The 13,264-nt window shown below is 33.4% G+C and overlaps 2 protein-coding genes across 2 annotated transcripts; both read right to left on the bottom strand.

Moving 5' to 3' along the window:
• Positions 1–5,221: 5,221 nt before the first annotated feature.
• On the bottom strand, positions 5,222–6,602 carry LOC106775396 (H/ACA ribonucleoprotein complex subunit 2-like protein). Its single transcript, XM_014662519.2, has 4 exons — positions 6,412–6,602; positions 6,275–6,344; positions 6,071–6,176; positions 5,222–5,522 (listed from the first exon to the last, which is right to left on the bottom strand). The coding sequence occupies exons 1-4, from the start codon at positions 6,545–6,547 to the stop codon at positions 5,361–5,363; spliced, it is 474 nt and encodes a 157-aa protein (XP_014518005.1). The 5' UTR covers positions 6,548–6,602; the 3' UTR covers positions 5,222–5,360.
• A 902-nt stretch (positions 6,603–7,504) lies between these two features.
• Positions 7,505–8,783, bottom strand: LOC106774756 (protein STRICTOSIDINE SYNTHASE-LIKE 12-like). The gene is made up of 3 exons (XM_014661794.2): positions 8,524–8,783; positions 8,123–8,413; positions 7,505–8,040 (listed from the first exon to the last, which is right to left on the bottom strand). Exons 1-3 carry the CDS (start codon positions 8,763–8,765, stop codon positions 7,548–7,550), a joined length of 1,026 nt encoding a protein of 341 aa, XP_014517280.1. The 5' UTR covers positions 8,766–8,783; the 3' UTR covers positions 7,505–7,547.
• Positions 8,784–13,264: the final 4,481 nt, after the last annotated feature.

The following is a 13,264-nucleotide window of genomic DNA, read 5'->3' on the forward strand; positions in this document are numbered from 1 at the left end:
TCTGTAATCGATTACACGGGCACATAAGTCACAAAGTCCCTCTTCCTCACACATGCACTTGGATAAAAAATCTCACAAACCCCTAACCAGTTGTTGGTCCTAAAAAAACAACCAGTAATCTCAAATTCATAACTTAAATTCTTACTAAGTCAGTACCCACCACACACTGGGGAGCCCCCTCTACCAGAGCCAGGGAGCAGCGTTGGACTTTTGGTACAAATTTCTATTTTTTCACTGGTAAGCGATTATAACCACTCTGTAATCGATTACATGGGCGCATAAGTGCTAATCTGACTCTTCCTCACAACAACACTTGTATGAAATACTAACCAACCATGTCTATACTAAAGCAACAGGTCCTTGGTCATGAAAATCAACCTTTTAACTCAACATCCTTNAAAAAATATTACCAACTTAGGACCAAGCACAGACTAGGGAGTGCCTCTACCAAAGCATGGGAGCAGCGTTGAACTTTTAGTACANATTTCTATTTTTCCACTGGTAAAGGTGTTTGTAGGTTGGGAGGTCAGTACAAATTCGTGTCTTTTCAGTGATAAGCGATTACATCTTCCTTGTAATCCATTACACTATTGGGAACAATTGTCTTCCAAAAACAGAACTTCCAGACAATCAACAACAACCATTTTAAACCTATTGTTTATGTCCAACTCCTTATCAATAACACATCAATTTTGACTTAAACAAGGTAATGAATAAACTCGCTCAACCAAAAAAACAGACAAAGAAAATGAATATGAAGGATATTTAATCAAGAATAGTTTAGTTGTATTCATTTGATATAATCTTATACAATTCTGTAAAAAAATTTAATAGTATAAATTTGTACAATGTCTATTCATTTGCTATATAATAACAATCTAAACCAACAACACATTTCTAATGTTATAGTAATCCAAAATGTTGCAGCGTTTGAAATCTTCGGACGTTGTCCTCGTCTAGGATCCAGTCACATATATACTTCTTCCTAAATGCAGCAAATTCCTCCTGAAAAAAACATAAATGTTACTTTAGAAACAATGTAAATATATAATGTAATATTTATAAATGCATAATTTAACCTACATTTGTATACCAAGAAATTTCAACAATTAAATCAAGAATGAAAGAGCAAAATAAAAAGAAAATAAAAGTTTCCATAGAAAGAAAANAAAAAGAAAAAGATGCATGGACACAATGGTATTTGTAATGTCAAGATGAAACAGCAAAAAGGTTTATAGGTAATAGATAAATATTACATAAATGAAGCAACGTTAGACACATCAACTAACTTTAATTACCACAGGGCAACATAAAATTGAACTTCAGCAACTACGTGCCTTGTCCTCCCGTGTCATATATATATATATATATATCCTTTATACCCACAGTTGGATATGCAGAAGGAAGAATTTGTGGGTTCTTTTTTCTATCAAACTACTTATTAAAACTTCTTACTTTATGTGTTTCTTTTCTATATTTTTTGTCTTTTCACTTAATCTATTCCACAATAAAAAGTTCCATTTATCACTACTCTTTTTTGGCCCTGGATCTAGTGCAACAAATTTATAATCTAACATNTATTAATCTTGGAGGTCCCACCACCAGTTCACCACAAATTTTATTAATATAAAAGCATCTAGTAGAAGAAAAGTTAATTAGATTAAAAATCTATTTATCCATTAATGATCAGATTAAACCTTTAATGCTTAACCTAATATAGTAATAAATCAGATAAATATAAATCTTATCAATAATTTAAAGGGGTTTAAATTAGTTAAATATAATTTCTAAAAAATACATTAACATTTCAAATTTTCAATTAGTATATAGTTANCTTAGTATTTTATGGGTAACAAACTAATATTGCCAAATGTTAATACACTAGTTTACTCTGTACGTGAAAATGAACTAGATTAGTCATGNCAATGGAACAACCAATACTCAAAGAATCAATATGATAAAAATTGCTATGGTCATCCGATACTCAGAAAGAGTCACTTGGATACATATATTGCTTGGCCGTTTCTTGATAATTAACCAATATCACCAACAAGGCATTGCTTACCCCATTGATTTGACTAGAGAAGTATATATAAACNGAGGGAAAAGATAATGATATTGCATCCTTCTTATAGCTTCATAACAAATATATTGTAAATAATTGATAATGTAAAATATATTTCTACACCAAATTATTATCACTAAATTACAAAAGAAAACACTGTGACCCTATATTTCCTGCGTGAGTTCTAAAACATATGCAAGATCTTAAAAATGTATATCTAATACTATCTCTATATAATGTTCCAAATCTCGACAAACAGTGACACATTTTTATGCATATTTTCTAACACAATAGCAAGGTTTTCTGCAGAGTTTAGTATAAAACAACATTAATTTTTTTTCTGCAGCATTTTTATGTTAAAACAGTGGAGATTTTTGATGCAGTAACAACAATCAAATCAGTCTAATACTGCAAGATTTCATAATGCTATAACAACAAAACAATAAGCAATTTTATACTGATTTCAACAAACAACAAACAGTTTTAATGCACAAATTAGCCTAAAGACAATGCAGTACAACAAGCATTTTCATGCCAATAATTAATAGTTTACTTAGTGTCATACAAAGGACTTTGGTGCAGAATTTAACAGTCAAACAACAACGCTTTTGGTGCAAAATTTTAATCAAACAGCCCATATTTTTCTTCAATACTTTTAACCAAACCACAAATATTATAATTCATCATGCATTTTATAAAACAAATTTCAATTACTACTGATCACAGATTCAACCAATTGGTNATGTTATTTACATGTATATATCTCATTCTTCATCTATACAACTCATACTCAACATCTCCATACTAATTCAGACCAGGTAAACACACAAAAAATACCATGGTTCCACAATCAACAACTAATAATATCATAATTCATCCAACATTCACAAATTTTACAGAGTTATTTCACACAGAACAACATTCAATTATCATTCTAATAGAGTATAAATTTTCCCTTCAAAGCTAAATCATCATCGAATCATAATTTACCACTTTAACTTCATTCTAACACACATACAGATTCATTCTATCCTTGACCGAATCAGAACAGATACCATAATTAATTTGTATAACTTATATATAGATTAACTCAATCACCAACGTCCCGACAATACCACTCACATACCAATTAATATATTGAACGAAAATCATGAGACAATAACACAATATAATTTTTTGCTAGTCTATTAAAACTTTGTCTTTGAAAACTCCTACCACTTAAAGGGAACAAATGGGATTAAACAATGGAAAATTTAGCCTGCATGTAAACATCTATATTTTTTGTCGTTAATGAAACATTATTTCAAGAGAAAGTCTATGAGCTAGCCTATGCATGTGAACATCTTCAACCTAAAAGCAACTTTAAACACATGGAAAGTGAAATATTCATAGAAAGAGTTTGGAAGTTGGAAGGGGAAAATAGGTAACCACATCCATTGCACGATACAGAGTACAAACAAAGGAAGAAACCATTGACAAACCAAAGACCCACACGAACGAAGCGCAATACAGTGTGTGAATAAACAATACCTTTGGATAAAAGATGAAAATCGCTGCTGACAAAGTCACCACTGCACCCAACCGACAAAGGAACAACGACGACAGTGAAAAAACGAAACCTTTCAATTTTTCACTTTGGCGGTGGAACGAAAAACGGCGACACACACGACTTCGTCCAGAGATAACGGTGGACCCAAGCACGATTTTCACAGTGGTAGACTAAGAGCACTTCGGTGAAGAAGCGAGAGTTTCGAAATGAAGAACGAAACACTGGTGAGAGAGTTTCGTAGGGTTGAAATTCGCTTTGTGAAAGGCGCCAACATGTTTCAGCTTTTTTCTTTCCAAAAACGCCCTCCAAATCAAAATTAAAGTTTAAAAAGAAATCAGTTAAAACAACAAATGACACAACGACATGTGTCGTTGTCAAATTTGTGTTGTTAAAGAAACGTTTTCCTTGTAATAGGTACCTATTAGGACAAACCACCAATTATAAAGTCATCGTTTGTGATTTCTATCTTATTATTAATTCTTGAAAACACGTAGTTGTTGGTTAGAAAATTTTTACAATTTGTCTTTGGAAGGCACAAAAAATACAATTTCAAGAGTAAAGTAAATGTTTACTACATGGATACTTCCAATTTCATTATCAACCAAATAGCTCAAATGTTGCAATAATGACAACCCTGTGCTTTGATTCCAGGGAGGATCTCACAACTATTCTTTACTTTTTATAGAACCATGATATGGGTTGCCACTAAACAATATGACATAGATTGATGTGGATTTTTATCATTAAAATTTAGATCCCAACAAGTTGAAGGAGGAAGATTGCTAACACAGAATACAAAAGTTGATGCAGGGTTTAATGCAACAAAGCAGAGGTTTGAGATGTTGCAGAAGATTAGTAGGTTTAATACACTAAACTGAGATAACTTGTTCTTGACAAACGACAAATAAGAACAAGTTAGACTAAGATAATGAACTCCTCCAATCATTTTGCAAAAATATATGGCACTATTGGTATTAGTTCCATCATGTAATCATGTAGTTAACAGCACAATTTCTATTCTGCTTATACATCCAAACGCACATGGTTTGTTTGTACAATAAAAGAAACTGGGTTAGTATCAAGAAACCAAGGATCGTTCATAAATAATCACCCTTCTCACTTCACTTTACTTATGATGAAGAATTAAATTCGAAGCTTAAAAGACTAATTAAATTATTTGATAATAAAACCAAAATCAACTTGGCTAAGAACATGAAGTAACCAAAAACACATTTCCTATAATTTTTTTAATTATTTGCTAAAAACATGCCTTTACTGGAGTAATAACGTACAATTAGTCGTCATCCCCTTCAAGCACTCTAATTGAATGACAAACTTAAGAACTACTGCAAACTTTGAGGGATTATGTACAAACCAGTCCTTTTAATTTAACACATCCCCTTCTAAGGTACATGAAAAAACCAGTTTCAAAAACATTTTTTTCGCAAACCATCCTATTCTAAAATTCATGAGATAAAGAAAAAGGATATCCAAAACCCTGTATAGATTGTAGAAAAGTATGACCAACTAAAACAATCTAAATTCTAATCAGGATGATTTCAGCCTTTCCTCGTGGGAAAAGGATGAACCCAGTGAAATGATCAAGGTAGCGGTAAACTATATGATAAGAAACTGTTAAGCAAGATAGGAAAATAATTAAACTCATACATGAATTCATTGTATGATACACTACCACCACATGCGAATCCGTCTAGAACAAACAATACAGATACATGTGTGGTTGGTTCAAAAAAGTGAAGCTGCAAGCTTCTTAACTTCCGACACAACTTGATCATAGTCAGACTTTAGTTTCTCTTGTTCCTCATGCTCTAATTCACCCTTTGCAGGTTTCGTCTGTACCAAAACACAGCAAGTAGGCCTCTTTGTTGCTCCTGCACCAGCCAGATCCTGGGAAAACGATATAAACAACAAAGGTTAAATTAAACTGTCTAGTAACTAGAGTTTCATCAACACAGAAGAAAAGGAATCAACAACATTAGAACAATATCGATCTTCTACTCTTACACCCACACTCAAAGTGAAAAAATGACATGCTTTAGAAGAAAAAACGTGTAGATTCAGAACAAAAAACTAATAAAGTCAGTACTACAAGCATAGGTAAGTGATTTAAAACTTCACTTCAAAACTCAGATCAGTCAAGAATTAAAACAGGAAGGGACAGCTAAAAAGATCATCAGTTGAGTAACTGAGCCAAAACAGTTTCATCTTATTATGCAATTCTTCATATAGAATAAATATTTTTCAAATTGAAAAGTGATTTAAAAATAAAAGATATAGATAACGTAATTCTTTATCTATTCAATTCATATTCTTCACAAAAAAAGAACACCCAGTTGGGTTTAATTCATTATGATTAATTAGATTAGTAGCATACATAGACAAACATGCAATGAATTTCCTGCAAAAAGAAAATGTAAAAACCAGTGATGACATACTTCTTTGGATGGGACATATACGTATGGAATGTCAGACTCTTCACAGAGAACGGGAACATGGGTGATGACATCAATCGGCGAAATGTTGCCAGCGATAACACAGAATCTGAAACGATGAAAAAGGCAGAAAATTAGGGTAAGCGGTTATGGAAGAGTGACGTTGCATGAGAGATGATTTGGTGGACAGATGAGGAAAAAACATACCCTTTCTGACCTCTCCTAATGCTTTTAACGACCTCCTTGACTCCTCTCTTTAAGCATTTGTGTTCGGCGGCTGAAAGAACAGAACATTAAAAGGAAGAAGAAGAATGAAAAAGAGCGTTTGGGAGAAGAAAAATTACCTCTGCGAACAAGTTTAAGGGTACGCTTGCAAAGCTTCTTGCCAGCAAGCGGCTTAGCTATGGGAGCTAGAGACTGCATCTTCTTCTTCTCCTTCTCCTTTTGCACCGATCTCTCTGTCTCGCTGTCGCTCCCCATCTCTCTCTCTTTCGATCTCTCTACGCGCTCTCAATTGAAAAATCAACAAACAACCCTTAAACCATTCAGCTAGGGTTTATTTATTCGATTCATGTTTGGGTCTGGCCAGTCTCCTATTGGGCTTGCCTAGGCCCAGTCTTCAACTCTCATATATTATAATATATGTATAACGTTATTAATCTCAGTTTGTAAATATAATGTAGCAACTTTATAATTTTAATATATTTTTCTTTATGAATCTGTGTTATTTCTAGAATTATTTTAGACTTTTTAGTTGCCTAATTTGTCTATGTCTTCTAGTGTGCAAGACACATAAAAAAAAACAATAATATATATTTTCTCATATTTTTTAAATATGTTTTTAGTTTATAAATTTTGATAACAAATTAAAATTCATTTTTATTTCAAATTTTATATATATATACATACATACATACATACATATATATATATATATATATATATATATATATATATATATATATTCTTTATAATTTAATTATTTTATATATTTTTACCAATAAAATAACATTCTAAGTTAGTATTTAACCTATTTACACTATTTATAAGTTTTGATTTAAATGGAAGTTTAAAATGTTGTTTAGAACAAAAAATAATTAACATTATTTAATTAATAAGATTATACTATTTATCTTTTAATATTTAAAGATCAATCAAAATTTATTATAATAATAAATTTAAATTTAATGTCGAAATTATTTTCTTCTTCTTTATAAGCATACACCACCAGTTGCATTAGTTCATTATTTTTATTTTTTATGAAACAAATAATGTATAATTTATATTTATATTTAAAGTTAAACACTAGAAAAAAACATAGTAAATAAAAATTATGGCAATATTTATATTTAAACTTTTTATTAATTGTATAACTATTTTTTAAGAAATATTTATTTCATCCCTATCCACGATTGAGTAAAACAGAGAGTAGGGATGAATAATTTGTTTATTGGTGTGGTTGAAAGTTGACATAGATAAACTAAAAGACAGTAGAAATGGAAACATAAGAAGCATGCAAGGAGCCAGAATAGAGTGTCCCATTGTGTTCATGAACCTCACTCACTGTCTCACTTCCTAACTCTCGAACAAGAGACACAATCCGAGAAACGACACCGTTCTCTCCTACTCTGAGTCCTCTGGGTATGATAACAGGCCTTGAAGGTGGATTTGGTAGTAAAACATCATTAACAGCAATCCAGAATTGTCCCCTTGAGTTGGTCCTAATGTTGTCTGGTCTTCCCCTTAGTTGCAAGAATAAATCAGAAGAATTTGCTCTTGGACCTTTCAGCCAAAACCTTTGGATTCTATTTCCCAAGTATTCGCTCACAACAACAAATGATCCATCTCTGCTCACTGCCACCCCAGCTGCCAATGCAAGATTTCTCATCAAAACTCTTGTTTCGTTCTTCTTCGGGTCTACTGAGAATAAGCTCCCCGTTTGATCTCTACTGTTTTCTAGTGCTCTTGCATCCCTGAAAAATGCAAACGAATAAAATTTGAGATTTTCATTTAAAAATGCAAAGGAATAAAATTATTTATGATAACTTAATTTACCTGAAACGGAAGTTAGTACTAGCTTGGGTTAAATAAATGATTCCAGTGTCCATATCAATGTCAATTCCATCAAGAAAGTCAAAAGTGAAGTTGCCACGATTCTCTTGTGATTGCAGAATTTTGAAAGATTGAATCGGTGCTCCACCATTGGGTCCGATCTTCACAAGCCCAAAATAAGCATCTGCGACATATAGTTCGTTTGTTTGATGGTTGAAACGTAATCCTAAAGGTCTTCCACATTGTGCTTGGACTTCTGAGAAATCAGCAAGCCCATCACACAATGTTTTGTTCCTGAATTCGACCACCAAACCAACATCAAAACATAGGATAATCTTCGGATAGTGTCACAGAGTTCATTGAGACTAAGACAGAGTAGAATTGGATGAGTGTTTGAAGTTTACCTGGTTGGTGAAGTGTAGCCATATTCCTGGAATCCCCTTGGACCAACGTATTTGAGAATTCTTCCATCAGAAACACCAACGTATGGCCCTCCACCGTTTCGATCAAATGCTAGAGATTCAGGGCCTGTGATTGGTGATGGTAGTGGTAACCTTGCAAGAGATACACCCACTGATGGTGAACAGAGAAGGAATGTCATAAAAATTGCAGAGAAAGTGATAACCATTGTGATTTTAGACAACATATTTCTAATGATGTTTTATCAATGTATCACACAGAACCTCAGGATTCAGTGGTAGTATTTATAGCCTTATGTTTATGTGTGAAATGTAAAAGAATCGTGAAGAAACCCAACTTTGTAACAACCTTGGTCAGAAAAAACATGAATTTAGGAACACCAATATGTCAAACTGTGTCATAGTTTCCTGTGAGAATGGATTTGGGAAAAGTAACATCTTTTATGTGTAGTTTCTGCATGAAAATGTGAATTTGCAGCATGGGAAGGAAATAGAGATGGATTGTTAATTTTGTAGTTTTGTGACATTTCTTTGAAACCTCGAAACTGTCTTCTCAGTGAGCTATGTTTTCTCGTGTTGTGAGTCATGAAAAATGTTTTTCTTGTTAAACTTTTATCTCACTGCCCTAACTGTTTTCTAGCTTTAAACATGGTAAGATTAATTTTGAAACCACAATGCACATAACCAATTTATTATTGTTTTCAATTAATAAGAGTAATTTTCTTAAAGGATTTGAATTAGTTAAAGGGTCTTATATATAAGAATGGAGGGACAGTATTTTATAGAAAATTATTTCTATAACTGTATTATTAGTCCAAAATCTCTGCGATTTTCTCGATGACTAATCTATGTTATTAAAACTTAATTAATCACATGGAATAATATCTCTTTTTAATTATTCTTTTACATTTCCAATACTAAAATGAAACTTCATGTATAACAATTAATATGATTACCATAAATTTTCCATATATTTTCTTTTAATTGTATGTCGTTGAAGATTCCTCCACATTGTTAATAGTAGTGTTTGATTAAGATACTTAAAACAAATACATAATAATGATTAATATAGGTACTTAGTGTTGGATAGCTCATAGTCAATAAGATTAGTATTTGATATTATATGAATTGATCACCTAGTCGGATATCGAATATAAGATACTATGTTTTCTACGTCAAAGATTGCACCTTTTTTATAACAACGTTGATCATTAAGATAGAGTACTGCCTACTGGTATCTCGTCATGCCTGTTGGGGGACATTCTCACGTGATATAACTCAACCAAAAACAAGTTTAGTTTCTCACAGGTGAATTGTTCATTGTGCCTCTGGGCTAATGGACCCATAATTGTGACTCATGGTCAATGAGGTACGCCTATAAATATTAATTTAATCATAGTTTGACTTTACTTTTTGCATTAATTCATATTTGAAAAAAATCTTTGACCAAGTACTAACTTGAGCGTTGGAGGATCTTCTACATGCACCCCATCATTCAGAAGGAGACAAAAGGGGCTTGAAGGACAAATACCGAGTAGTAAAAATCTCATAAGAGTAGAAGGCGATTTTGTAGAGTACATACAGTTTTGCAAGAACATTTTTCATCTTTTTCTTTAGAACAAGATCATTATGAAAAATCAATATAAATACTAAATATTGCCTTTGTCATTTGCATATAAAATAAACAAGATTGAAGGAGAATAATCATTATTAATAATACAAATTTACAACAATATTACTTATTATTTCTTACAATGAACACTTTTAGGTTTGAGCCATTTCTTCCAACACCTCTATGATTTATTCCTCAACCCCATATGCATATTAAAATAATTAAATTATGCTTGATTAAAAAATAATAAAAACCCTAATCTAAATCCTAAAACAATAAAACTCCACTCTTTTTCTCTTGAACAACATTGTTGCACCTCCGTACATCTCATCTCCATTATTGTCAGAAGGGCTCTTCTCCATCACTGGAAGGAAAGGATGCATCTCTTTACAACTCCATTGGTGGAAAGTGCATCCCCAGCACCTCCATTTGATGTACGAGATATAACAACAAAAAGAAGTAATAACTTAGGGCATTTGAAGTAAAATGGCAACATTCCATACATATGAGAAAATAAAATCTACCTTAATCCAAAAAAAGCAAATAAAACCAAATCTTCCTAAACAATTAACAGTAGGCTCCCTAACTTTGGTGTTGCACAACGAAGCAACCCTTAACCCAGTGAATTTGTATTATTGCAAAAAACAAAATTCTGCAATTATGCAGATTTAGACCTATCAAGTTCCAATCTAATACTTTAATCATAGTACAAATCTTCAAATTTGATGTTTAATCGTGAAAGTCAGTTCAAGCCATCACATTCATTATATCTTTCATCAATTTCCAAAAGCTCATCATATAACCTAAAATATGTAAACTTAAGATTATGGATTCTCCTGTACAACAACTCACACTTATTAGAATTAACAATTTCTCATATAATCAAATACGCAATTACACATTCAGTCAAATTAGTTATATATAAAATTATTAACTATTAAACTACTCACATCAGTGTTTGATTCCTATATTAAAGCATATTTCACTTTTTCCTAGCGAGATTTATGTGACATTTTGTTCCACCCGCTATCGGGCCGCTATCGGCTCGAGATGTTGTTAACTCTTTGGCAAGCGTACCAAATTGTTCTAAGTAATAAACCAGTAAGACCGAATATCGTATCCCAAGAGACTCGTTTAACACTTTACAATCGTACAATTATCTAACTAATTTAGACTAAATAATGATTCCCTTTAATGTGAATTGCTGCAATGAAAATAAACATAATGCATAAGTAATAGATTGAACTTCTTGGGGCTAAAACACTTGAAAATGAAATAATTGAATAAGATATGGAATAAGAATGTTGTGGAATGACTTCACCTACTAACTCTCATGCAAATGCACATTACTTCTTCTTCATTATAATGCTCCTGTCAACCTACTAAATTACTCAAACTCAATCCCTTGGTAGAGAGAGCCTAGATTTACTCATTAAATCTCAATCCCTTGGCAACCTAACAAGTTCATCTGCATTAAGACTAGAGGTTTAAGACAACTAAAGATCCAAGCTCTATCCCTAGACACAATTTCCCTTAGGTGTTTAGTTCAGTTCAAGGTTCACACAACATTTTCCAATATTAAGCAAACCCTAATATCATGCTATGGTTGATCAAGTCACAACAAGCTTTAAGCAAAGGAAATAACACTAGCAAATAATGAAAGAAGCTTATATTCATTCAAAACAAGTGCATTTACAAGAGAGTTTCATAGTTTACATCATTCCCCAACAAAATGAACTTAGCTCTCCATAGTCATGGAGAGCTTGAGCTTATAATGGAAGAAAATGGAAGAGATGGTGACCCAATGAGGAAGAATAGAGAGTTTCCACTGCTTAAAACCAGCTTCTAGAGGTCCAAAATCGTGTTTTCGTGCTTCAGTCGCCAAGAAGATCACACCCTCGTTGCATGGAAGCCTTAAATAGGTCTAGGGTGCCATGTCAGCAAAAGTCGCGCCCAACCCCCTCTTCTGGGGCGCCCAGGCGCCATGATTAAATGAAGAACAGCGAAGCAAAGGGCGCCCAAGCGCCACATTTATGGTGAAACTGCGAAGCAAAGGGCGCCCAGCCCCCTTATGGGGCGCCCAGGCTCCAAGTTCTGGCTGGAAGTGCGAGTTGAAGGGCGCCCAAGCGCCAGATCTTCAGTGAAACTGCGCATTGAAAGGGGCTCAGCCCCCCTCTGAGGCGCCCAGGTGTGAAATCTACAGTGAATCTTCAAGAACTTCTTGTTTTTGTAGCTCTTCTTGGGCTCCCACTCTTGATAGTCTCGAAGCTCTTCCAAAGCACACAATTTCCTACAAAATTTGAGGAATTAATGATGAAAACTTGTATGTGTAACATAAGCTAAACTTATTCACAAAGTTAGCTAAAAGAGAGGATTAAGCATGTTTCAAGCTTCAAGAGAGTTGATTTGGTAAGAAAATTGCACCATAGATAATGGTAAGAGTTACCGTTATCAGATGTTTATACCTTGGCGTGAAAATGGTGTGTTGGAAGTCCCATATCGACTAGAGATAAGACCGATTTATAATATATAAGTGGGTGCAAACCTCACCTTACAAGCTGGTTTTGTGGGGATGAGATAAGCTTAAAGCCCACTTCATAATATGGTATCAGAGCTGTGGTTAGAGCCTATCCTAACGAGATCTATGTGTGCATTCTCTTCCACCCGCTACCGAACCACCCATTTCTACTCTCACGCTCAAGATGTATATACCTCAGCGTGAAAGGGTGTGTTGGAAGTCCCACAATAACTAGAGATAAGGTCAATTTATATTATATAAGGTGGGTGCAAACCTTACCTTACAAGGGTTGAGTTAGGCTTCAATCCACTTCTTAATATGGTATCAGAGCTATGGTTAGAGTCTATCCTAACTAGATCTATGTGGGCATTCTCTTCCACCCGTTGTCAGGCCACTATCGGACTGCCCATTAATTCAACTCTGAGGCTCGAGATGTCTATACCTCGTCTTGAAAGGGTGTGGTTGAAGTGTCACATCGACTAGAGATAAGGCCAATTTATAATATATAAAGTTGGTGCAACCCTTACAAGCCAGTTTTGTGGGGTTGAGTTAAGCTTAAGTCCACTTCTTAATATGGTATAAAAGTTATGGTTAGA

The sequence above is a fragment of the Vigna radiata genome, chromosome 10 (genome assembly GCF_000741045.1).
Source record: "Vigna radiata var. radiata cultivar VC1973A chromosome 10, Vradiata_ver6, whole genome shotgun sequence".
NCBI classification, from domain to species: domain Eukaryota; kingdom Viridiplantae; phylum Streptophyta; class Magnoliopsida; order Fabales; family Fabaceae; genus Vigna; species Vigna radiata.

Coding starts and splice junctions, on each gene's coding strand:
- LOC106775396 (XM_014662519.2), bottom strand. CDS start 6,547: ATGGGGAGCGACAGCGAGACAGAGAGATCGGTGCAAAAGGAGAAGGAG. Junction 6,345..6,411: donor CCTTAAACTTGTTCGCAGAG/GTAATTTTTCTT, acceptor CTGTTCTTTCAG/CCGCCGAACACAAATGCTTA. Junction 6,177..6,274: donor ATTAGGAGAGGTCAGAAAGG/GTATGTTTTTTC, acceptor TCATCGTTTCAG/ATTCTGTGTTATCGCTGGCA.
- LOC106774756 (XM_014661794.2), bottom strand. CDS start 8,765: ATGTTGTCTAAAATCACAATGGTTATCACTTTCTCTGCAATTTTTATG. Junction 8,414..8,523: donor GGCTACACTTCACCAACCAG/GTAAACTTCAAA, acceptor GGTCGAATTCAG/GAACAAAACATTGTGTGATG. Junction 8,041..8,122: donor AGTACTAACTTCCGTTTCAG/GTAAATTAAGTT, acceptor TGCATTTTTCAG/GGATGCAAGAGCACTAGAAA.